This window comes from Artibeus jamaicensis, unplaced genomic scaffold (genome assembly GCF_021234435.1).
Source record: "Artibeus jamaicensis isolate MK-2021 breed Jamaican fruit bat unplaced genomic scaffold, CSHL_Jam_final scaffold_3151, whole genome shotgun sequence".
Classification (NCBI taxonomy): Eukaryota; Metazoa; Chordata; class Mammalia; order Chiroptera; family Phyllostomidae; genus Artibeus; species Artibeus jamaicensis.
This window is the reverse complement of record NW_026522037.1, coordinates 5,000,411-5,026,842: the sequence shown is the minus strand read 5'-3', so window position 1 is coordinate 5,026,842 and position 26,432 is coordinate 5,000,411. Positions and strand designations below refer to the sequence as shown.

The window sequence follows — 26,432 nt, the reverse complement described above, 5'->3', positions numbered from 1 at the left end:
CCTTTGTAAAGGAACACACTCCACAACATGAGTGTGCCTGGATATCTGAGACGACCCTCGCCCACGCTGCATTCGCAGGCGCTAAGCCCCCGCTCCGCCCCCTCTTCCGGGTTTTTCCCGGCAACCCGCCCCTCCGGTATCACGTGATAGGGGTGCCCTTCCAGGCGGAGCTTCTGATTGGCGGGGCTGCAGAATGCCTCGTGATTGGCCCGAAGCCGGCGGGCCCCCGCCTCCCTCCACCTCCTCGCCGCGGCCCACGTGAGGGGGGCGAGTCACGCGATTTCCGGGAACCCGTCAGGAAGGACATAAACAAAACAAACCCGAGGCAGCATGGAGAGGGGCCGCGGCCCCTGCAGCAGAACCAGACCCAGTCCCTGAGCCGCCCCACAAGCACAGGTGAGCGCCGCTGCCTCCCGCCCGGAGCCCGCAGGGGCCTGGGCTGGAAGACAAGCCGGCTGGGGGGCGGAGGAGGGCCGCTGGCCTAGGAGGCAGCAGCGCTGGAGCTCTGGGCCGGGCCGGCGCGGGGCGGGGGCCGGGACCAGGGCAGAGTCTGGGGGCACGCGGGCCGCAGGCTGCCGCCGGTCACGGGGGCTCCGGCCTCCCCTCCCCCACCCCACCCCTGGCCCCGGACGGTTATATAAAAGCGCGGGGCGGCGGTAGAAGGGGCCCACGGGCGGGAAGCAGGCTAGGTCAGGGGTGGGCAGTGCCGGGCGTCCGCCCTGCCGGGCTGCCCGGCCCTTCGCCGCTGCCTCGGAGCCCGGGGCCGTGGCTGCCGGCAACCGGCCTGTCAGAGAAGCGAGCGGGTGGGAGGGGCCGGGGAAGGGAGGGTAGGCAAGGCTGGCGGGGGAGGAGGAGGAGAGAGAGAGGGGCGTGTGAGGAACGGCCGGGGCCAAGAAGGTTGTAACTAGGCTGGCAGGAGTCGAGGAGGCGCTGGCTGGGGCTGGGGGGGTACAAGCAGGGGTGCCTCGGGGGTAGCCGCTCCCCCTTTCCGTCCCCGCCCCAGCGACAGGCAAGAGGGGCCTCTCTCCGGGGATTTGTTTATATGTCTTCTCAAAGCAGCTTGAAGAGGATCGGGGGCGGAGCTCTCGGTGTGGAGTGGCAGGCCGTGCTGTCCAATGGAGAAGGCGGGTGGAGGCAGCGTAGCCAATGGGCCTGGGGGGGGCGGTGTATGGGTGTCCCAATTTGTTCGGTTGTATTGGGGGTGGGACGGGTGTTGCGGCCATGTTAGATGGGAGGGGACCTGTGGTGGTGGGACACTGAGAGGGGAGGAGACAGGGCAAAGGGCGAGGGTGCCGGGCTGGGGGCGTTTCGGGTGTCCGAAGGGGAGTCCGATCGGACCAGGAAGTAGCTCAGGGGAGCCTGACCCCGACCCGCCGCTCTCCCCGCCCGATCAGAGGAGGCAGGGAAGTACCGAGGTAGTCCAGCCGTCCCTGGGGGTGGTTCCTGGGACTAGAAGGAGCCCGGTCTCTCGATTCTCCCTCTTTCTCGGCCCTAGGCTTCCTGACAAACCCAGCCGCCAAACCCTGTAATGGCCCTTCTTTAACCCAAGAAAGTAAACCTTTCGCTGTTTCTGAGCGGGCTTGAGCCTTAAGACTACCTTACGAAGATACTTGGGTAAACTAGCGGTCTGAAATTCTGCATCAGGCCTCAGGTAGAGGCTGGCAGGGAGAAGGAAGTTCTGCTTTTCGGGATTTTTCACAGAGAAGACCAGGACTAGAAAAGCAAAGGAAGTTAAGGACTCCGCGGGGTTTCCGTTTTCTCATCAGGCTACCCGCTAAAGTTCAGGCCCTCTCGTGCTTACTCCTTCTCACATTGGTACCTTCTGTAAATGAACTTCAGGAGAAAACTGAGCCTTGAGGAAAATCTTTAGATTGGAAGGTTCCTTAGGATTTTGTCTTGCCAATATCCTTCAGGTGAGAAATAGGATCAAGATCTGACTTAATTCTTCTACAATAGCAGAAATTCAGACTTCTGTGTAAATCTTGTCGTCTGTGGTAAACTGGTTGTCACTTGATTGTACTTTTAAATATTTTCCCCTTGTCTTTTCATCCAGAATAGTCAGGAGAAACACCAGAGATGAAGGGGGAAATGCTGTGCATAACTGCAAAATCCCTAATTTGACTTTGTCATGATTTTATTGACATCATGTTGGCCTTACAAAATGCTTAATTTAGCTTTATGTTAACATAAACTTACAACCTGCGGCTGCATTGATATCGTCAAGGGTACCAGGTTGTTGATGCGTCTTTGGTTAAGCACTTAGGGGTGGTAGAAACACGCCTTAGATACATATATCATGCAGGGCTATTCACGAGTTGACCATATTTAAGAATTTGCACTATTTCCTATTTTGTTAACTGGAGGAAAAGAATAATTGGTAAATAAATGGTTTATCAATTTCTGTATTAATTTGACTCAGTTTTGTTAGGAATGATATGTAAAAATGTAATCATTTGGTAGACTTCGGTTGTTAAATATAACTAACAGCAAATAAAAATACTAGCTTGTCTTTTCTCTTATTCTAAGAATGGCAAGTATATCCAACAGGACTAAGTTGGGCATAATTTTTTATATGACTGATACAGCAGCTTCGTGATTTTTTTAGGCCAGTAAGCATAGAAGAGACTGGATACATCCAGAAGAGATTTTGGGTGCTTCACTTACCATCCCAGTCTTTGTCTGTCATGGCAGGTGAAACAAACTTTTACAAAGACTACGTCCTACTTAGTTTACCGAGTTCATGGTGTGTGGGTTCTCGGATGCCATTGTAAGGCATATAGGAACAACTAATAGGGTTCCTGGTGGTGCTTAACTAAGTACAAGTGACAATAAAAGTACATTGAACTTGTATGTGGATTTTAATGTGGCACAGTTTTAAAAGATTAAGAGAACTAAATTCACCATTTGCTTTTGAAGTTTAGTTTTTAATTCAGATTGTCAGTGATATGACTTTGTATGAGTTAGCAGAGGTGGTTTTGTGTGGGTTTCTACTTGAATGCATTGGGGAAGATTTCTCTTTCACTGTGTTTAGTAGTTCACGTGCCAGGGCAGGTGGACTTTTAGGCTAGGCGAACATTTGTCAGATCATCGGTTCTGATGATTCTAATAAAGGGGTCAACAGTAAATACTCAGGCGTTGTGTGCCATATAGTTTCTGTCACAATGATTCACCTCTGCATACTGTAGCAGGAAAACAGCCATAGACCACGTGTTTGGGGCTATATTCTACTAAAACTTTATTTACAAGAACAGCCTGGGGTCGAAGGCTATAATTTGTCAGCCTCTGTTTCAAGACATTAGTCACCAGGCTCTGAGAACTTAGATGTTCAGATATTGCAGAATGTATAAACATGCACTTGTGCTAGTATTTGAGCACTTGCATAATGTACGTATCTCCTGCCTTGAAGGATTTGTAGAATTAGAGCACAGGACTCTGTACTCTGTATTTTTTATTTCATTGGCGAATAGATGTTTTCCTGAAAAAAAAAAAACCAACATATAAACATATGTTGGAATATCAGTTCTATTTAAGAAGTGCATTCTGATTGAAAAACCTTTGGCTTTAAGATCCGATACCTAGGAGCCTCCATGTATACAAGGGCACAGTCCAGCTGAGGTTTAAAAGTACATTCAGCATATCATTCCTTACAAGACCATGTATAGCTGCTTGAAGAGATGTTAGTCAAGTAACTAGTCAACACACTTAGCTCATCTATATATATGTCACAGTTAAATTTGGAAGCCACATTGATTATGCCAGTGCCTGTAATGTTTGTAGATTTACCTGAATAGGATAGGATACTTTTTTAAACAAGACTCAAAGGGATACAGCATGCCGCCCCTCCCATTCTCTGGAACATGTCAAGTGGTGCTGAGTGCCTGCTGAAGCAGAGATCCATAGACAAATACTTACTTTTTTCCTCGTGTAGCATTCTGCTTTGTTTTAATGTGATATTTTGCCAGTTTTGTTGATAAGAATAGGGCTTCTGGATTATAGGTGCAAATCTGAGAGTTTAGAAAGAAGGCTATATTGACCTTTTAAAACTGTTTCATTATGTGGTCTGTAACCTTATTTCTAGTTCTAGTTAACCTGTTTGGCTGGGTGACTGGATAATGTAGTTATTTAATTTGTAATGGTGGGGGTTAATGATGTTCTATATCTTACAGATACTGGGCAGTTGTTTATTGTTGTCTTCTCTCTAATACTTGGGGCTGCACATACTTCAGGCTGATTGGAACCACTTCTCAAAGCTGAATTCGATTCTCCTAGCTTATTGCCTCTTAGTACTAATCTCTTTAGCACTTGCCCCTGTCTACAATATTTTTCTACCCATTCAACAGTGGACTCAAAGTCAGAGTCCTCCTGGTCCTATTTCTGTATCCCCGGTGCCTGACACTGTGCCTGACAATTTTTAGTGCTCCTGAACTGTTTAAATAAACGATGTTAAAAACTGCTTATCTGGTGCTCACTTCAGCAGCACATGTACTCAGATTGGAGCGATACAGAGAAGATTAGCGCAGCCCCTGCTCAAGGATGACACGCAAATTCGTGAAGCTTTCCATACTTTTTTTAAAAAGGAATAAAAAACAAACTGCTTATCTGGGAGGTAATGAAAGTCAGTCTGTTAGTACAGACGTTAGGCTTTTCTTGGTTGGAGGGGAGGAATTAATCACCATCTCCTCAAATAGTCACTAAAAAGCCTTTATTTAAAAATTGGCCCTTTCTTTTAAGAAAGTTTATGTAGAAGCTATTTTGATGATGTCTAAAAATCCCTTGAATTCTTTTGTTATCTTTTTTTTTTTTTTTTTTCAGATTACTTCTGTTAGTTAAACTTGTTGAATACTTCTTCCAGGTACAACAACCTTGTCCTTTGTCCTTTGGGTTTGTCTTTAACTCTGCATACTAGATCTCTGATGTTTGGCAAATGTGAGTGGAATCTCCTTTCTTAGTGGTTCGAGATAATTGTTCATCTCTATACCAGGGACCTTTTGTGGGGAAAGCACTGTAAAGTCATTCTTACTAATAATTCTGATTCACCTAGGTGGTGAGGGCTAGACTTGGGGAGAAAGTGACGCGGGTGACTTCAGTGGTACTTTGTGAATGCAGTACCATCCCATTCCATCTCCAGTGATGCCTGGTTTGCTTTTTCACCAGTTCATGACCTTTTCCCCAAAGTCTGTATTGGAACTCTTCTCCCTAAACAGCTTTCTAAACTAGTCATCTCCCTGCTAATTCTCAGCAACTCTGATCGTGTTATCATTCTGTCCTTTTAACACCAAGCCACTTTTATATCTTTTGTTACAAAGTCACGTTGTCACTTACTTATCTTTGGGTATTGTTAACTTTAAATTTCCCGTGAAAACTTCAGGAGCTTGCTGACTTTTTATCCTGCTCCAATTTTCAGATTCCTGTTGTACAAGATCTTCTGTCTGTGAGAGTTTAAGGAGCTCCTTTTATTTTATGGAGGAAGTTCCTCCTTTGACTGCTATATGCTATTCCTGATGTAATTTGTTTTCTTCTCTATTACGTGTTTGCTTTTCACTGAGAAATTTAAAGCATTACAGAAATCAAACTTCAGTAAAGGTGGGGCAGTGCCCTGGCCAGTTAGCTCAGTTGGTTAAAGGTTAGAGCATTGTCCAGATAAGCCAAGGATGTGGGTTCCATCTCCATAAAAGGCACATAAAGGAACGAATCGATGTTTCTCTTTCTCTCTGGCCCTTTCTCTCTCTCTCTCTCAAATTAGTTTTTTTAAAAAGGTAGGGCAGATATGCTCTTGTTCAAATGATTTGTCCTAGAATCCCTTGAAACAGCAAGGCTTCTGGCATCCTACTTGCGTTGGTAAGAAGAGGGACTTTACTTTTTTTAAATTAATTAATTTGTTTATAGTTAGACAAGGGAGGAGGGAGGAAGAGAAAGAAAATGGATGTGAAAGAAAAACATCGATTGGTTGCCTCTTGTGCGTGCCCCAACCAGGGACCGAACCCGCAGCCCAGGTGTGTGCCCTGACCAGGAATGAACCGGCAACTCTTCGCTCTGCAGCACGACACCCAACCACCTGAGCCACACTGGTTAGGGCACTTTACATTTTTGAACTGCTTTTTGGTAAGGGCTTTTGTTCTTATTACTGAATCCTTTGTTGGAGTTGCCTGTAGACTAGTAGAGGAGACAGACATTGCGGTTCAACATTAAGATAATATTTAGAACAGCGTGTTCTGAAAATAAGGAAGAGGGACTACTAACAATGCATGGGAAAGTTGGAGAGGCTTCACAGGAAAGGCAGTATTCGAACTGGGTTTTGAAGACCGGTGAAGGAAGCATTCCAGTCCCACCAAGGAGTGTGACCTGTGCGCCAGCTGTGTGAGCCAAGGTTGGGTAGGAGAAGGCTCCGGCCGAGGCAGGCGTGTTAGAGACTGCTTAGTGAGACTTCGGAGGGGAGAACTCGCTTGTTTCCTCTTGTCTCGAGTTCTCCGGGCCTGCTGTCAGGTCTTGGGTCTCTCTTCTCTGTAGCTCTGGCTTTTGGATGGTTGGTCTCTTTTTCCCTAGTTTTTAGTTTTACTTTTCGTCCCTCATCAAGATCTGAGGCACCTCCCTTCTTTCTTCTAATCTGTCCGTTTCAAGGTCCCTTTGATTCTGGCCCAGTGTGTCTGCTGTCTTCATTTCACCCCCTTGCCTCTATTCCTACTTTTACGTCCTTTGGGTTTTTCTCTTTTTTGACTTTTCCTTTTGCTTTATTTAAGAACAAAAGAAAATAAAAATTATTTTACACCATCTGCTTATTTTTCATATGAACAGTAATGTATGTCTGAATTGATTCCCTCTTGGGAAATCTTGTAAGATCAACTCGTCTTTGATACCTGTCCAAGTACTCAATATTCATCTCATTGAATTTCCTTTTATGAAACATTTCCCTTTGTATTCACTTCTCCTAGGCTGCAGTGCAGAGTATGACTACTTATCTCGTGAGTTTCCTACTTCTTTTGCACCTTAAAATTGTTCTGTGATGAGATCTAATTCAAATCTCACCTTTTCCTGCGGCTTTCCTAAACTCTCCTAGGTGGAGATACAGTACTCTCTTTTGCAGTTTTATAGTATTTTGTAGAGACCTCATTTTAAAATCAGCTTTATTGAGATTTAATTTACATAAAATTCACTTGATTTTTAGTTTTGGCAAATTCGTGCCGTCTTCCAGTCACCTCTGCAGTCATGCTGTGGAACATGTCCCTCGGCACAAAAAGCTCCTTCATGCCCCTTCACCCCTGACCACAAGTGCTGATTTACCGTCTTTCTCTCCAGTTGTGTCTTCTCTGGAATTTCATATAAATGCGGCCAAGAATGTGTTGTCTTTCGCCTCTGACTTCTTTTATTTAACAAGGTGTTTTTACTTAATATGATGGATATTTGAGTTGCTTCCAGATTGTAGGCTGCAGTGAACGTTCATGTATAGACTTGGAAGTACCTCTTTTAACACTAACTACCTTTTGTTTGGAAGGCAAGTTGCAGAATGGTTAAGAGTGAAAATCCTGGAGTTAGCGATAATATTCACAAATATATTGTGGTTTTCAGACTTTCTCAGCTTTGATTCCCCATCTGCAGAATGGTGGTACTGGGTGGTGATTGGAGCAGTTGGAAAGCGCAGGCCAGTTAAAGGGGTAACTCTGACTTCAGGGCAAGTGCTTCAGCTCAAGTGATCTTGTCGGGACTGCGTACCCATTGTTGATCAGATCTAATAACCACCCCCAAGACAGTGGCATTCGATAATAGGATTTAGAAAGTTTATATGAAATTTCCAATTTAAGTGCTGGCAGTTAAAATTTAATTTTTTTAAAGATTTTATTTCTTTTGAGACAGAGGGGAAGGAGGGAGAAACAGAGGGAGAGAAACATTAATGTGAGGTTGCCTCTCGCACACATACAACTGGGGGTCTGGCCCACGAGCTAGGCATGTGCCTTGACTGGGAATCAAACCAGAAACCTTTTGGTCCACAGGCTGGCACTCAGTCCTCTGAGCCCCACCAGCCAGGGCTGAAATTTGATTTTTTAGAAGCATTAATGTGCGGCTCGAACAGAACTCATGTGTAGGCAGGCATTGGTTTGTGGCTGCTGGACAGTTTGAGTTGTTTTGCTTTAAATCTTCAGCTGATTTTTGTCTTTTGTTTAAAAATGTCCATATTCCTAGAAGAGTGAACTTGAACTTGTTAGGACTATGTCATCTTTATTGTATAAACTAGCATAGTAATTTTCTGGCTGTCCAAACTCCTAACTTAAAAATTAATGAATTACTACAGATGAATTTTTATTCTTTTACTAGATTGGAGAAATATAAGAATTCTGAGTGTCCGATGGGAGGGTATGGGACCAAGTTCTTGTTACACTTTGTACTTCTCTGATAGCTGCTGATTCTGTTCAAAGTTATGCTCTTGCAGCAGTTGGGATAGTTAACTTCCTTTGTCTGACTTATTCAGAACTCTGTTGAGACAAGTATGATATAGATCAAACTACGTGTTTGTTGGAAACCATTTAAGATGTTATGGCTATAAAGATAAATTTTATATAAGTCCATTCCCTCCAGTTGCCCAGAATTTCTGGTGAAGCCAGTATATGTCAGTACAAAAAAAGTTACACTGTATGTCATTGTTTGAACACTAAGAACAACAATCTCTCTGAAGTCCTTTCCCCTTGTAATATATCTGCCAGTTCTTTGTTGTGTATAGAGATGACTTCTTTGCAGCTTTATGAATTACTTTATGAACCCAAAGATCTTGTGCTGATTAAACCAGCATAATTGACTTTCACCCTCATAAAGCTGGGACAAGGGTGTTAAGTGACTCGTGTTGCCTCTGTGTCCCTTATTCATCTTTGTTCCAGGTAGTTGGATTTTTTAGATAATTAAGTGCAGAATTTAGATAATCTAGGATTCTAAATTGAGTTTGGGTTTATATCTTCAGTAGCAACAACATCCCAGGATCATCTACCAAGGAAGGAATCTGAGAATAAAAACAGCTATCATTTATTGTCTATTTTGTGCCAGGGCTAGATACTTAACATAATATCATGAATCACAATATCCCCACAAAGAAAGAAGGGGAATTCTTATATTTACAAATAAATGGAGGCAAGTGAGAATCAGGAATGAAGTTCCAAATATTCAGTTATAAAAGAGAACTCTTTATCTTGAATCTAGAATTTGTTTCTCATCATACAAGCCTTTTTAGGAGTATTAGAGTCATAGAGGCAGCCAGCCTTTCTCAGTGTTGAAAGAAATGACTTAAAAACTGAATTAGCAATTTCTTTGTAGCCCATAACCTGTGTACCAGCTGTTTTTGTAGTCTTGGCCTGTTACAGAGTAGGGAGGAATTGAAGGGAATTTCAACGCTGTCTCTAGTCTGTGTTCATGCTGCGTTTGCGAAGGAGACAGTGCATCTTGAGGGAAGAGCCCAGCCCCTTGCTGACAGCAAGGGAGTATGGAGGTGGTTAGGGTATGTCCAGAGTGTCCTGTGATGGATATTTCCATGGAATCCTGCTGCATGGCCCCAGTGAGTTCTCATCTGCACCACTGTCTTTTTATACTGCTGACTTCCCTTGTACTGTTCTTTCCTTACATTTTGTAGATTACTGCAGAACAGCCCATGAAGCGAAATGATTCTCTAAAGCTCCAATCTCAACGTGTGTTGAATATTTTATTTTAATTAAAAATGGTGTGTGAGACAGTGGAAGGGGGAGGGAAGGCGAGAAGCAGGGAGAGAGGGAGGGAACAGTGTGACATGTGCATTCCATTGGTGTAAAGAAGGTTTAACTCCTTCCTCTGCCCACTCTCTCCTCCCTGAATAAGAATCATCTCAGATCTTTAAAACTGGCTGAAATTCAGGCAGCACTCTTCCTGGAAATTTAAACAAAAGGGGTACAATTTTAAATATTTTTACTATATGATATACTACAATGGTTCAAGCTCCAATTAACAAGCTACTACAAGACACTTCAGAGCACATAAAAGATGGTCAATAAATATATATTAATGACTGACTGATTTGTAATGCTCTCTCTGTATATGAAGAACATGGAACCTCCTTACCCAGAAGGACCTGTGGTCTCAGGATTTCCTGTCCATTGTTGGTCAGTTTTCGTCTGGGTGCCTGTGCTGGGCAAGGCATTGCCTTTGGCACTGTAGTGAGATAGACATGAAATATAATGGTCATGAAAGGTTTTGCAGTCTGGTGGTGGAGACAAGGGGTTGGAGAGGAGGGTGAGGAAAAACATGAGCCAGGGTATGAAAGGCCAGGGTCTCACTGGTGGAGATCCTTAGTGGAGTGAAGTGGGATTTTACATGCCTCAAGGATTTGGGGAAAATATTAAGATCAAGAGAATATTAGTGTTATATGTATTTATAGAAGAGTAGTGGAAGATGGGGTTGGAAAGATAGTTTCATTATGTCTGAGTATTATGAACATTATCCCAGCGATGTCTGGGAATAATGCTAAAGTGATGGTAGTTTAAGGAGAATAATTTTATAATGGAACATCATAACTGCAGGGAAGGGGAAGATCTGCAGGTCAAATATTGGATTGATCAGTAGAAAATGATGAGGCAAGTAAGGGTTGAGAATGTGGGAAGGACCAAGTCAAACATGTGCTTGCTACGGGGGAAGTTGTCAGTATATCTTCATTAAGGAGAACTGGTGAGTGAGAAGGGGGAACTAAAAATCAAGGCTGAGAAAGGTGCTTGAGCCTGCATGGCTGAGAGTGCCAGTATTAGGGACAGAACAGGAATGTTGGGGGGGGTGGCGTGTTGCATCTGAGTTGTGGGATGTGAATGAACACAGAAATACTTGCTCTCAGATGGCAGGGTTTGTGCACTTGGATGTTTAAGGTAAATAAGTAGATTTACCTGTCCTCTAGATGGGATCTTTGAGAGTGTAAGAGTAGAGGTGGTCTCTGAGATGGAGGGTTTGCACAGAGGCGGCATTTCCAGAGTGACCTTGGACAGATCCCTTAGCCTTGCTGAACTTTTTTGTTAGAGGGTCAGGGATGGTGGTTACGCTAATACTTACTCTAACTACTTTGCCAAGTTGTTGTATGAAATGACAGGATATAGCTGTGTAATTTGCATTCTGTTAACAGCTACACAAATATAAATTTGTGAATATTGTGTTGCTAGTAGTCACCAAGTATGGCTGGGGTTAGAAATGTGTTCTTTGGTTTTGTCTAAAACTGTCCCACACTCTTATTCTTATGCTCTGAGCAACTTAGTCGACAGGTATTAAGGCTTCAGAAAGCCTCTAATGTTTTATAGTTACAAAAATAAAAAGTAGCTCTTCCATTCAACTCACATTGATCCAGAAGCCTGTTTTTATGGCCTTTCTTATTGGTTCCTAAAGCATTTTAAGCAAACTTCCATACGTTGTCTCTGTAGTCCAAAGGTTAAAATTGAGCGAAGTCTTTGGGAAGGAATTGAATATAATTCTGAAAGGTCTTATGTCTTCCTCCAAGACAGCATTCCAGAGAGAGATCATTTTTTGCGATAGGGTGTCTTAGCTCCTTAGGGTTCTCAGTAAAATTACTTTGTTTAATTAAGTTTTGGTGGTAAAACTAAGTTAAGCCCCATTTTCTTTGAACTCCTGGAGTATGAGGATAAAAGGAGACTATTGGATTGACCCAGGGACAGAGTTCACTGGGCGGTTGGGTCACATCTGCCCTATGAAATTGGCAGATGAAATTGCATCTGCTTATAAGGTCACAAGTACTCCTTGACTAGGAAAAGGCTGTTTCCTCATCTGATTTGAGGGGAAAGTATATGTCTTCTCCCTCCTTACTGTCCTCTTTCCCCTGTTTTCTGTCCTTAAAGACCAGCAGCAGCAGGATTTAGAAAATAAATAATGCGGGTCTTTTGCTGATAACTCCTGACATAAACTATAATCATCCAGCTTGACGTTTGCTTGCCTGTTTTGTAAATTCTGGAGTTCAGAGAACTGCCGTTGAAGGGCAGAGAAGCGCTCTGCCTGCACTCCAGTCACGGGATTTATATTACATAATAAAGGGAGAGCGGGCCCCACCTTCCCTCCAGTGTGTCCCTGGCTCAGGCAGCCTCTGCTTCCTCAGTGGTGTGGAGGTTTGGGGATCTCTGATGGCTGCAGCACCATAAAGCAGGTAGCAGTTGATTTAAGCACTGGGGGCACTGTCTGGTTCGACGTTTGTGGAGTTGTTTTCAAAAGAATTACTGAATGGGACACAGGAGGTACAGCAGAATGGCTGGGATGTGTGGTGGGTGGGTCCCGGTTTGTTACAGAGCTTGGGCAATGGAATAAACCGTTTTTCTAGCCAAACACGGGAGTCCATGGGGTAGAAACCTTTAAGTTACCAAGGCAGTAGTCCTTCTCCCTACCATCCCATCCCTCCCCTCCCTTTCTTTCAGCTTTACTTGGGGGATTAAGAGCCAAATGATTTGCTTAAATTATGGGTCAGGACAGTTACCACCTTTTAGAATTGTGAATCTGGCACAGTTGAAAGAAACAGCCCACCTGGAGGAACCGATGAGCATGAACCAGCAAAAATTAAGCAAGATCTAAATGAACCGTGGAGTATGGATTGTGTAACAATGTAAATGTGTTGGCACTTCTTACCTCAAAAATTTAAAAAATATGTTTTTCATTTTGTTAAAATAAGCATAAAATTTTCCATTTAAACCATTTTTAAACGTGCAATTCAGTGGCATTAAGTACACTGTCAATCTTGTGTAACTACTGTCACTGTTTCCAGAACATCTTCATCATTGCAAACTGGAACTCTCTACCCATTAAACACTAACTCTCCCAACCTCCGGTAACCTCTCTCTTGCTTTCTGTCTCTGAGTTTGCCTGTCCCAACACCTCGCATAAGTCATACAATGTTTGTCCTTTTATGTCTGGTTTAGTTTATGTAGCACAGTGTTTTCACAGTTCATCCATGACGTGGCCTGAATCAGCATTTCACTCCTTTTTATGGATGAACACTGTTTTGTTGAGTATAGGGACCGCATTTTGTTCGCCTGTTCATCTGTTGATGGCCGTTCGGCCGTTCCCGCCTTTCGGCTGCGGCGAAGAGTGCTGCTGTGAACGGGGGTCCGTGCTCGTCCCGGCTTTCGAGTCCTTGGGTGTATCTCCGGGTGTGGAATTGCTGGGTCCTACGGTCACTTCTTCGTGTAACTCTGTGAGGACCTGCTCAACCGCTTCCCAGCTGCATCGGTTCACGTTTCCACCAGCGACGTGCACGTGGGTTCTGATTTTTCCAAATCCTCGCCAACACTTGTTACTTTTCTTTTTTTTGGATACTAGCCGGCCTAGTGGGTGTGTCAGAAATTTTTGACCATCTACTCTGATGAATGTTGGATGACTCAGAAGTGCTGCTCACCATTGTGAGGAACAGCTCCCTCCAGTTACCGCAAGGGAGCAGTGGCCTGAGCCAGTGCCCTCAGGGGAGCTGCAGGGACGCCGACCACATGGACTGAAGCTGCTTGTCCAGGAGACATTCTCGGTTTCAGAGAGGTGTGTGTTTCTCTTGATGTCAACCTCGTTTCTATATGTGGACTGTCAGGGGTCAGCTGAAACCCTCGGGTTCAGAAGGGGCATAAATTAGAAGCTCTTGGGTATGCCTGAGTTGCCTGGGGCACACCAGTCAGCCCCAGGGTTTGGCTTTTAAAGATTAGATCAGTGGTATGAGCAGTCCCAGGGAGGAGGAGCTTTTGTAAGAAGCCTTTTGACCTTTCTTCCCTTACGTTCTGCCCTGCCTGAGGTACATAGTAATAAGCCTCGGTGTATTTGCAGTGGAGAATCAAAAAAACCTGGGGTAGGACCTGGTGGAAAGGGCTGTTAGGAAAAAGATGAAACTCTGGGTATCTTTAAGTGGCACCATCGCTGCTCATAAATCAAACACTTGCCCCATCTCATTGCTTCACAGGGCTGGTTCACGGTTACTGGAATATTGTCCTGTGACCAGGAGGTGCTGTTGAATAGTTTTCAATGAGCCCTGGTAGAGAAAATCTGTCGGTAAATATCATTTCTGATGGACCCACAGTCTTTTCTCCCTTGAAAAACAAAACCGTATTGGGAACTGTGAATAAAAGGAAGTAAGGGGAAATAATTTAGTCTTTCCCTCAGCTTTTTTTTTTTTTAAGAAACACTAGTCTTGTGTTCAGCTTGAGGGGCGAATGGAGGATTTTATAATCAAATAAGTTTGGGGCATTTGGGACATGACATCTGTTCTGTTCGCCTGTTGGTGATTTGTAATGTGCATTAGAACCTGGCACACCTGGCACTGTCAGGTTTCCAGGAAGTCCCGCACAGAAGCGGTGTAACAGTCTCGTTCAGTGTGTTTTCCAAAGCTCACTACCCTTCTGCTGAGTAACTGTCTAACATTCCTGGGAACAAATATTCTTTAGGTCACACATTAGGAAATTAGACTATTGCTTTTTATGGACTTTAATATTAAAGCTTGAGTAAAATAGGGATTTTCTTGAGTCTAGCAAAGTGTGCGGGCGTCCTGAGGAGCAGGCTGTTACACCGTCCTCTTCGGCGTTCCTTGGCCACCCAGGCACTCACGTCCCCTTAGCCTGTGGCTCCCTGGTGTAGGGGATGATTGTGGAGCAGTGTGTCATGATGGGAGAGTCTGTGTAATGGCAACTGCTGTAAAAGCGCCTTTTCCTTCCACTTTTGGGTGGGGGTTTTGTTCGTCATGGTGGTTTCTCAGAGTATGTCTGGAATGGGACCAGGCATTTCTGGGTAATTAATGGATGCCAAATGTCGGGGATGAGGATCATTTGTTGTGAACTCCGGTCCTTAGTTTGAGAGAACACGAGTGACTAAAGAGAGGTCCTACTGCTTGGCGAAGAGGTGGCCCTTCCCTCACTCCTGCTTACTGCTCCTTGAGAGACTAGGAGAGGCAACTGAGGACCTTGAACTATCCCAGGTGAAGGAGCCCAATCATCTCCATAGTGGATACTCTCACTCGGGAATAGGTATCTTTAAAACTGTCAGCCTTGCTTACAACAGCTGTCCCAGAGGTTGCGTTTCTGAGCTGGGCTAGCTGTGGGACAAAAGAAAGCATTGGCAACATTATACCAATCGATAAGAATCGCCTTTTACGTTTACTTTATTACGGCATCCTAGTTTAATGTTTCATTTAATTTTCATAATATCCCTATTACATAGTTAAGGGAGAATAATTAATTCCTCAGTCTGGGAGCTAAGGCAAAAAAATTTAAGCTCTAATTCCTGAGTCTGCTTAGTTTTGATTGTGGGATCAAAACTGGAATCCAAGTCTCATTTTTCCAAAACAAGTGGTCTTTTGGCTAACTGCATTGATTGACGTTTACTTTGAGGCCAGGTGTTTAAATGCAGTTTTAAATACTTGTGTTTGTATGGCAGTATTATGACACAGGAAATTCGGTAACTGGAGAGATGAGAAAAATGAGGCTTAGAGAGATTGACCTACCCGGTGTTGCACAGTTTGCAAGTGAAAGCTGCAACCAGCATTTAGCCCCATTGTTGGTCTAGTGTTTCCCTGGTAAAGCAAGCTCTTGGGAGATGATGTCTTGAGTAGATGCTAATAAAACTATCTTGAATACAACTCAATCTCTTCTTGAGTCTTCAACCCTTGCTAGGAAGGGTAAGTTTCAGGCTTTACCGAATATCAGACTTTTCTCCCAGACCTACAACATAGACCAGGGTTGCACTGGTACACTTTGTTGAATGCATCACTTAGAATCTCATGTCTTTTGGGGCTGTGCATAGTAGGCCCAGAAAATGCACCTGACCTGTTTCTCACAGGAATCAGGTGAAGAGTTTGGGAGACTACATTATCAGCAGTGGGACCAACCACGAAGTCACATAAGCAGAAGCTGGGCCAGAACTGGCCATTGGCAAGAGCAGGGTTCAGTCTACTTAGACTGTAGCCCTGGACTGAGGTGCATTAACTAATTCTGTTTCTAGGCCCAGGCTGGGCACTTGGTGGTGTCTCCTAGGCTAGAAGAAAGAGCTCAGAATGACAACCAACCAGAGGGAAGAACCCAGCAACGAGCCAAGAAATACAAATTAGATTTATTAATCTAATTAAGTGGAGCAATGATTGACTCCCTTGTTGCCTATGTTGTATTTATTCAGCAACAGATCTTTGGAATAATGCACCACTCTAACCTTCCAGCCCAGAGAGAGGGCTAACGAGAGAGGCGGCTCACCTTAAACTGGCTCTTACATCAGTCTCAGAAATGATACTGCATCTGGACTGAAAGAGCAAGGAGTAGGCAGTGGTTCTCAGCTTTTAGGGAGGGTCAGAATCACCTAGATGGCTCCTTGAGACATATATCTGGGCCCCACTTCCAGAATTCTTGCTTTAACAGGTCTGGGCGGGGGACCCCAAGCCTTTGTACTTCTAACGAATTTCTGGGTTGATGCCGATGATGGTGCTGGTCCTCCAACTGATGAAAGTTGGAGGCCCACTGATCTAGGAAAAATGATGAAATCCGTACCACTGATTAATTCTGATGATTAAGGCCTTCACAGAGGAGGGGCAAGGGAACTCACATTTAAGTCTTCCACAGTTAAGACCTTGCGCCAAGTGATTTGCAGTCATTGTCTAATTTAACCCTAAAAACCACTCTGCAAAGTAGTTCTTACCCCTGTTTCCCCCTCAGCATGCACACATTGAAAAACTTAACTTGACTAATTCCTACTTCAAGGACAGCTTTCACTTACAACTGAAAGAATAATGCTGCACATACCATTATGAATGTGGTTTTATTTAATGTAGAGGATATGTCAAATTACATCGTTTACTGTTACGTGTTCATTGCTCTTGTATCTTTTTATGAGTGATGTGAAATGTAGATTAATTTAGCAGTAACGATTATACAGTAGATGGAATTAAAAATTGCAACATACTTTCTCATATGGAACATAAAGTGAATGGGAACTTTAATGCTAAGTACAATACATCTTTCAGATCACATGAAAAAATCAGCCTTTGTTAATTTTTCAGGGTTTTCTTTTTAATCCTCACCTTAGGAGATACATTGATTTGGGAGAGAGAAGCATTGAACAGTTGCCTCCCCTGTGCACCTCAATTGGGGGTCACACCCCTGCAACTTTTCGGTGTATGCGAGGACATTCCAACCAGCAGGACCACCCGGTGAGGGCTCAGGACTGTTAGGTTTTGTTTTGTTTAATGTGGTTCATTTCTTACTGGCTGATTTCTATTCTAGAAACATAAAGGAAAGAATGGTGAATTTTACAATAGTTGATATTAAGAAAGAACCAAATTCTCTTGATACTGCAACCACAAGCCTTATTCATTTAAAGTGTTAGTTAAGGTCATTTTAAAAGGTCAACTTGTTTTTAATGGTGCTCGGTGAAGTTCCTGTGTGTTGTTGTTTGACAGATTCGCACAGAAAAGCAAAGCAGCGGTCCCAGCAGTTGAAGTGAAGGCATTCCAGGGAACCCTGCCGTTTATTGTGAAAGTCATCTTTAATTCTGAAATTAAAAGTAAAGCTGGAAAGGAATTTACAAACGAGAAAAAAAAGAAGTTTGGGGTCGGACTCACAGGATCTGGGCTTGGAAATGCCTCAGGTAAATCACACAGAGTAGGTGCACGGTCTTGTGTTCTCCCATGTGGAGAGTCAATGCCATTGGTTCTGTAAGTTCCCCGATTCTTGACACGACTTGACATTTTACCTTTTTTAAAAGACATTTGCCTTCTGCTCTCAGCTAGTTTCGAATACATGTCCTTCCTTCCATTCTTCTGTTTTCTGCTGTACAGTTTTGAAGTTTAGGAGCCTGGCACAGGGAACACGGTGAGTGGACAGATCTGCTGGCTTTCTGGGGGCCCAACCTACTCCCCTGAAAATTAACCTGCCACAGAAAGCCTGTCTTCATCTTCTCTGTCTTCTGTTTCCCATTTGTTCCTTTCCACTCATGCCTGTTGAATTTAAAAGTAATTAAGCGGAAATGGAGTATGTTTTTCATATACACATATGTATACAAACACACACCTCCATAAAACATGTCTAAGAATAACTATATGCATTTATATTACTCTCAATTGATCAGTTCCGGTTTCAGGCAATCACTGAAACCATAAACGAAGCTCTGTTAGACCCCACTCTGCACAGCCAAACTTCTTCCCTTCCTCCTTGTCATTGGCTTTTACCCTGTCCCCTCTTTGTGTTCAGTTCTGGGGAGAAGTCTAGAAATAATGAAAGCGCAGGGATGCTTAGGTGGCTTCATGTGAGACCAGGCAGAACTCTGCCCTGAGCACAGCAAGTCGGAAGCTTGCTGGGGCTGTACAGTGACTCGGAGGCAGGCAGCAGAGGTGAAGAAAAGGGATTCGCTCACTGATGTTGGAAAGACCAGTGGCCTACCTCACCCCGAGCACCCTGCCAAGTGGGCTGCACATGCCCATTTGGAGTTCTTTCCCAGCCACGGGTTAATTTGCTGTTTATTGAATACTTGAATTTAGGGCTATAAAGCACTTATTTTGAGCTTGCCGTCTGGTAGGTTTGGGGGAAGTCGGAGAAAGAAAAGCATGGGGTGGGATGCACCAATGAAGGGAACATGATGAGAGAGTATGTGTGAGTCTGTGGTAGGTAGAAGGTATATGAACACAAAAATGTAAGCAGTCTAAAAATTTTTGAAAGTTTCAGCAGAAACGTGCAGAAGGAGAATAAAAAGGCGGAGAGGAAGTTTTAATTTTTTTCCCATCCTCTTCCTTACTGCAAGTTCAATTTCAGAGGGAGACCTCTCTTTTGTTTGGGCCACTCGAGGAGAGTGAGCCCCTCCTTCACTCTAGAGTGATTTGTAGAGATGTTGAAATGGGAAAGGGGGATTAACTCTGGGTGGCGAGTCTTTTTTCCCTTTCTTATTATAGAATGAATTGTACCCTTTTCAGGAACCAGGATTAAAGCTACTGAGCTCATGTCCAAGTTAGTCTCCCCCAGGAGATGTTTGAATGTTTGACTGATTGTATCTCCATCATGGTCCTAATGGTTGGAGATGCCCAAATTCCCTTCCAGCTTGCTTTGGGAAATTAGACATTGGACTCACTTAGGAGTACAGAGTCAGACTGACTTGCTCCTTCCGGAGACTCCAGGAAGTGGCAGGGAGTTCTCCTCTTTATGGAGTTAGTGCAGAGAGTATTAGTACAGATGGATTTGAAGAATATCGATAACCTAATAAAAGTACTTAGGTAATGTATGCTGATTCTGGTGGCTAAAACTTTCATTTTTAGAGATTAGGTATTTTGAACAATTGCCACTCTATATTTCTTCTTTTCTTATGCATCTTAGTTATGTTCCTAATATAAGCCCACAGTGTAATGCTAGTTAAGTCTCTGAAATGTGCTAAACAGTAGAAAAGATTTCAAATTGTTTTCTGAAAATAGTAGGTGTGGGGTAGGGTGTATGTGTCATAAATTGGTCTTGCAGTAGTCTTTCAGATTCTGAAGTTAAGGTCTCTCTGTCATAGCCTAGTGTAAGCGGAATGGATCCGCCTTTTGGGGATGCCTTTCGAAGCCACACCTTTTCAGAACAGACTCTGATGAGCACAGATCTCTTAGCAAACAGCTCAGACCCAGATTTCATGTATGAACTGGTGAGTAACATTTTCTTGGATTCTTCCCTGATTTATGGTAAGAGTGTTGTGGTAGAGTTTTTTATTTATAAATGACGGAAAGACAAAAAGGGTGTGATTAGTCCTAAATCAGTTCTTGTGACTGTCACTCTAGTAACTTTAGAAGAATGTATGAACCCACTAGAAATAGGAAGAAGAAAGGTTTTCTGAATATCTTTAGTCTGATTTTTGATGATGAGGGTGGGAAACTGTCTTTAATGTGCCTAAATGCTAAAGAAGTTTTGAACTGGAAAAGTCAGGAATGGTAACATTGAGCAAGGTGTATGACACAGAGAATGTGAGACAAAAATAGCAATTTCAAGCAATATCTGCATGTACTTATTTATTCTTGAGGTGAATAGACACTTAAGATTCCTAAGAGAAACATTTAAAAAATAATTATAATTACATGCAGTATAAGCATCACAGAAGTACATAAAAGCTGGAAAACTAAGAATACAAATTGGTTAATTCACTAAAAACTATTTGACTTGTACACTTAATATTGGTGAATTTTACAGCGTATAAATTATATACTTCAATAAAGATGTTAAGACACACACACAAAATAAAAAATTCCAAACAAATACAAAAGTCAACACAACAAAACACTGGGAAACCGAAACTTTCTCGTTTCCTTCCTGAGCCTCTACTCCCCGAACCTCCCCAAGGGGAGCTACTACTGACGTAGTTATTCTGTGCCTACAGAATTACATGGATGTTTTCAATTGGATGGCATATGTATAAGTGCGGTATTCTGTCACCTTTTTAACATAAAAATACATGGTGAGCAGCCTTTCATGTTAGTTCATTGGACTTTAACCGCATTCTTTGTAACGGCTGCACAGACTTACATTTTTAAAATTACCTCTCTACTCACGAGGAGTATTTTATTTGCCAACCCCAAGCGTTGTTACAAGGTCTTACTAAAGATCCTATTGTTCTGTGGCTGAGTTCCAACTCGCTTTGAATTGCTCTTTGCCTGTAACTTCGAGTTCTCATTTAAGAAGACACTTTGTTCTGTGATGAAGGTAAGGTCTTCACTGTTGCTTTGTAATTGAAGCTTATATCTAAGGAGGTCCCAAAATTCTTCTAGGTCAAAGATCAGGAAATGTAAACTTTTTTTTTCAGGAAGAGTGTTTGTAGTAAAGTTCAAGAGGCCTTGATATCTGGACCATACTTAAACCTCTCAAAGGACATATTTTCCCTCCTTTTTTTTCTTGCCCAAGAAAATGATGTTATATGGAATGGTAAAGTTTCATGTAAGTAGCCTTTATCTTAAAACAGACCAGAGGTCAAGTACTGGTTTTTATCAATTTGATATATGGAAGTGGATGGAGGCGAATATTTCCTAAAGCAGGGTGTATAATTTTGTCTTAAACCTTTCTCAGGATAGAGAGATGAACTACCAACAGAACCCTAGAGACAACTTCCCTTCTCTGGAGGACTGCAAAGACATCGAGAACCTGGAGTCTTTCACAGATGTCCTGGAGAACGAGGGCGCTTTCACCTCCAACTGGGAGCAGTGGGACACGTACTGTGAGGACCTAACGAAGTACACCAAACTGACCAGCTGTGACATCTGGGGGACAAAAGAGGTGGACTACTTGGGTCTCGATGACTTTTCTAGTCCTTACCAAGATGAGGAGGTCATAAGTAAAACTCCAACATTGGCCCAGCTTAATAGCGAAGACTCTCAGTCTGTTTCTGATTCCCTGTATTACCCAGACTCACTTTTCAGTGTCAAACAAAATCCTTTGCCTCCTTCATTCCCCGGTAAGAAGATCGCAAGCAGAGCAGCTGCCCCTCTGTGTTCTTCTAAGACTCTTCAGGCTGAGGTCCCTTTGTCAGACTGTGTCCAGAAAGCAAGTAAACCCACTTCAAGCACACAGATCATGGTGAAGACCAACACGCACCACACTGAGAAGGTGAACTTTCATGTGGAGTGTAAAGACTATGTGAAAAAGGCAAAAGTAAAGATCAACCCCGTGCAGCAGAGCCGGCCCTCCCCGAGCCAGGTTCACGCCGACGCAGCAAAGGAGAACACCTGCTACTGTGGGGCGGTAGCAAAGAGGCCGGAAAAGAAAGGGATGGAGCCTCTTCAGGGTCATGCCACTCCAGCTTTGCCTTTCAAAGAAACCCAGGAACTATTGCTCAGTCCCCTGCCCCAGGAGGGCCCCGGGGCAGCTGCAGCGGGAGAGAGTAGCAGTCTCTCTGCCAGCACATCAGTCTCAGATTCATCCCAGAAAAAGGAAGAGCACAATTATTCCCTCTTTGTCTCCGACAACTTGGGTGAGCAGCCAACCAAGCACAGTCCCGAGGAAGAGGAGGAGGATGAGGAAGATGTCGATGACGAGGACCATGACGAAGGATTTGGCAGCGAGCACGAACTTTCTGAAAATGAGGAGGAGGAGGAAGAGGAAGAGGATTATGAAGATGACAAGGATGATGATATTAGTGACACTTTCTCTGAGCCAGGTATTGTAATGCTTAGGTGCCGTGATGCAGACTTACCTGACTGACCTTTCTCCTACTGTCTGGAAGTGGAACGTTTTGCTGTAGATGCTTTCTTTGTCTTAGTTTGAGGATTAAATGGCTTAGTGTCTTGGCTTCAATATGTAATTGCTTTTTTTCCTATTCAGACAGCTCTAAAATAATTACTTTTGCTCGTATAGTGTTTCATGTGCTGATTCCTCGAGGGCTGCTTCTTAATTTATTTTATGTTAAGTGACCTGATTTATCACTCTCGAGCAGCTGTGCAAAGATGCCAAGAATTGATTGACTTAAGAAAACATTCCTATTTATGCATGAGTCCCTCCATTAAGTTAGGAGTTTATAGAGTGGTGAACCAAGGGATGATGGTTTATATTATTCATACCTATAACCAACAAAGCCTACTTAATGAATAATGTAAAGGAGAACTTTGTGTCTGCTGCATCTTTCATGTGCTCAGTAGTTTTCCATTTAAGAAAAACACATGCTATAATTTCATGAGCATGAAAGAGATTCTGTGTTATTTCTACACAGTGCTTACAAACAAAAGTGAGACAGAAAGTGAAACCTGCGGGGAGCTGGTCCACTTCAGCATTTACACGCTTGGGCTGTTGCCACTGCTGGCTTGTGCAGTTTCCTTATGAAAATGATACTGCCAAGTGGAACACAGTTAATACACAAAGAAGTGGAGATCTTCAAGTTTAAGCAGAAATTATTTTATTCAGAAATAATGTTGACACTAGAATGCCTATATAAAAAAAAACTTAAGTTACTAAAAAAACCTTATAGATTGCCAGAGAACACCCATCCCTGTTTGTTACAATGATTGCTGGAATTTCCGGCAGTACAAACATTGGTATTTAGTTTTTGGAAAGGTTTTTAAGGCATAGTAGCCGTACTGTGGGCACTGGAGCACTGTTCCTCCTGAAAGACTCCTTTTATTGCAGTTTTCCTATTACACAGATGCTTAGATGGATGTGTTTGATACAAGCAAGTTGTTTGACTTGGGTGGGGTTACAAGTGAGGAGAAGGTACTTGAAGTTTAATGTAGAGGAAAGGGGGTTCTCCCTGTTCTTTGATTTACTTTAGAACTCCATAGAGTCTAGATAGTACATTTGTCTTTCCTACTTAGCAGGAAAAATTTTCAACAAACTAATACAGTCTGCTTGGAGATGTTTCAAGGGCAGTCATCTTTGTAGTCTGTAGGGGGAGACCAGAGCGGTGCTTAGCCTCTGGGAGGCCAGGCCGGCCCTGTTGCTTAGAGTCCGCATTTAGAATTAGGTTAGGAGGGTGGGGAAAGGGTGAGACCAGAGGGAACCAGGTGATAACTAAGGGAAATGGAAAGTGTGGGGAAGTAAGTGCCTTCGCCAGCTGGTGCTTAAAGGGATAGATAAACCAGGAAGCAAATCTCCCCGCCACCAGCCAGGACTATGCTATACAGGTTTACGTCTTGCTCTTCATTGACTTTTCACTCCACTTTAAAATTTTTTTGATCTTTTGACTTGGTTTCCTGTTGAGAGGTGAGTGGGCCCATGAAGATACACTGCTTGGTAGGTTGACCCGTGTGTCCATGTTCTTAACCTTTGACCTTGATAGGAGGATCAAGTGTCAGGGTTGGTCCTGCCCTGTTAGGCCGAGTCCCGTGGATGGCGTTGAGCAGGTAACACTGCTTTAAAGCAGAGATGGGCTCTCGGGCACTCTGCAGGGGGCCCTTCTCTTCCTGGGGCTGTTTGACAATGTTACAAGTTTGGTGGCATTTAATTCACTCATTTCCAGTTGACTTTAAGTAAAATCTCCTTGGTTAGTATCACTGGGACAATTTTCACAAACTTTAACGAATGACATTCTTTAACCACAAAATCAGCACAATTTTGTGGTTGTAATTTGGGCTTCATTCACATTAGTTAATGAAAATGTTCCTTTTCTTGAAGGAAAAAAGCGCTAAACGAGCAACTTTAGGAATGCACGAGTGAATTATTGCCGAGAAGCAGGAAGAAACTGTTTGAAGCAGAAAAGTGGGAACCGTTACAGTTCCTTTAGAGCACTAGGTTGAGAGTGGGCTGATGGGTTTAACTTGGCGGCAGACAGTGTACAAAGGCCCTTTTGTGATGACTGGCTCCCTTGATGCTGGTTCTTGGCAGTTCGCTACAACAGTGCCCGAGCCCACAAAGCTCCAGGAAAGGTGTAAAATGGAGTTTCAGTCCCTGTTCTGGACTGGCTCCCAAGTTCTAATAGAGCCTATTCTGTGGACAGGCTACAACAGTTGGGGTCATGGCGTTACTTGGGTATAAGACAGAACCGGGCCCCCAGAACGAGACTTTATTTTGTAATCCTCACTAAGCATTTTTACGATTGACGACCAGCTTGGTGGCCATAGTCCTTACCAAAGATGTGGGGTTGACATTTTAGGTAATAATAAGCCTTTTTGACTTTCTTTTATCATGTCAGGAAGGAATGAGGTGGGTCAGTATGATGAACCACCAAATGGAAAAGAAAAGGGAAAAGGCTTGGTTGGAAGTGTTACATTAAACAAATCATTGGTTCGTTAAAAAAAAAAAAATTGAGTGCCTCCTTTCGTATCAGGCACTGCGTAGAAATGACAGAGCGGACGCGGTCCTTGTCTTCGGGAACCTGGAGTTGAGTGGGCTGACTCGCTGTCTCGGGCTCCGCCTTCTGATCTGCCCGTGTGCCCTTGACTTGGCCAGAGAGAGGTGCAGGATGAGTTTCTTAAGACTTTTTGGACCACAGAACCCACTTGGGGATGAAGGCGTATCTTACAGTGATAGTGTTTCTCAGAACATACTTTGAGAAATACTGAGTGACCTTAAATGCCAGCCCAGTGGTCTGAGAATGTAACTCATCTGCGTTTACTGGATCATGGTGGACTCTGTGCTGAAAGGTGGGCAGCTTCAGCTCGCAGGCCCATGGTGTGCATGTGCCGTGGCGAGGTCACCATGTGTGCTCTTAGGAAACGTTAAAATATTTGGGCAAAGAAAACTGATGGCCCTTTGAATACTCATTTTAAAAGACTGACCGTATTTAACTAATATGTTCAGTCCAATTAATTTAGGTGGGACAGGAGAAACCAGCATCTTTGTGGCCCTTGGGATTTCACGTGCAATGTCTGTGGGGAGAGCCCCATTTAGACCATTTCACTTGGGCGGTGCAGGAAGCGTGGGGAGCCCAGGGCCACCCAGACTCCTGGAGTCATGGGTCCTACATCAGCCCAGGCTCCGTCCAGTCACTGAACTTGTGCGTCATTTCTTAAGAACCTGAGGTTCATGGTCACTGTGCTGGCCACATTGTTTTAACAAACCACAGACGCACGCTAGTGCTGTAAAAGCTTGGCCTGACTGTTCCTTCAGAATCATTCTGCTCTCTGAATTGGTTCTCCTTTGAAAGGTTATCTTTATTGAGGTCTGATTGTCACACAGTCCCTTTAGGTGCACACTGCTGGGAGTTTGGACAGGTGCACGCAGTCATGTAACCACCACGGTCAAGATGCAGAGAATTGGATTGCTGCCCCCATAGTTCCCTCAGGTTCTTTTCCAGCCAGCCCCTCCTCCACCCCCAACTCCTGGCAACCACTTTGCCCCTGTAATTTTGCCTTTTCTAGAGTGTCATGTAAATGGAATCATATTTCGAGTTAATTCCTAATCTGAAGAAAACCTGGTAAAATTCTAACTTTTCCCCTCAGTACTCAGCTGGCATCACTTTGTAAGTGTCAGTCGCAGAGGAGTCGGTGTTTTCGGGGGGAGAGTGATGGTTGTCCTCGGCCCGCGCCACCCCGTTTTTCCTGGCTGCCTCAGCTTGTATGCATCCTGTGGACGGGCACCCCCACCCCGCACACCCGGCCCTAGCTGCCTGAGTGTGCACAAGGCGGCACCCTAGGAAGGGGTCTGAGGGCTGGCCAGACGAAAACTGTTGCTGCCTCACAGCTCTGCCATGGGGTGACACCCCAGGAAGGCACACAGCTGTCTGTGGAGGGTGTTTCAGAGGCCTCCGTATCAGAAAGAAGACATTTAAGATCACAGCGTAGTGGCCAAGTGCCATTATCTATCTAATAGTGCTTGTGACGTTCCTGTTGCTATCCTTTATTTTCTCTGAGTCCTGTGTGAAGATACAAAGTGTCATATAGGACCTTACAAAAACCAAAGAGAAACGGCAGGGAGATAATGTAGTTGTCTTTGATTTTGATCTCTGAATATTTTATGAGTCAGATTTCTCCATTAAAAGTTATTTTGTGGACCTGGTTTATTATCTTTGACATGCCAGCGATAAACAATGATATTTTTAGATGAAATGTATCAAACAAC

At 43.7% G+C, this 26,432-nt stretch overlaps 1 protein-coding gene and 1 non-coding gene across 9 annotated transcripts in view; both read left to right on the top strand.

The window, feature by feature from the left end:
* Positions 1-216: 216 nt before the first annotated feature.
* The window catches only part of CREBRF (CREB3 regulatory factor), a 43,990-nt gene continuing 17,774 nt past the window's right edge, over positions 217-26,432 (top strand). Inside the window, exons 1-6 of one of the 8 annotated variants that reach the window (XM_037127875.2) lie at positions 217-396; positions 13,303-13,512; positions 17,026-17,149; positions 17,399-17,586; positions 19,480-19,605; positions 21,015-22,101. In XM_037127875.2, the coding sequence (XP_036983770.1) occupies positions 17,578-17,586; positions 19,480-19,605; positions 21,015-22,101 (1,222 nt within the window). In that variant the 5' untranslated portion in view covers positions 217-396; positions 13,303-13,512; positions 17,026-17,149; positions 17,399-17,577. Of the gene's footprint in view, positions 397-13,302; positions 13,513-13,924; positions 14,014-16,999; positions 17,150-17,398; positions 17,587-19,479; positions 19,606-20,754; positions 20,886-21,014; positions 22,102-26,432 lie in introns of those variants that run through there. The other 7 variants (XM_053656958.1, XM_053656957.1, XM_037127874.2 and 4 more) reach the window with 7 other exon arrangements.
* On the top strand, positions 4,462-4,568 carry LOC119036250 (U6 spliceosomal RNA). Its single transcript, XR_005079959.1, has one exon. It is a non-coding gene; the product is annotated as a U6 spliceosomal RNA (small nuclear RNA).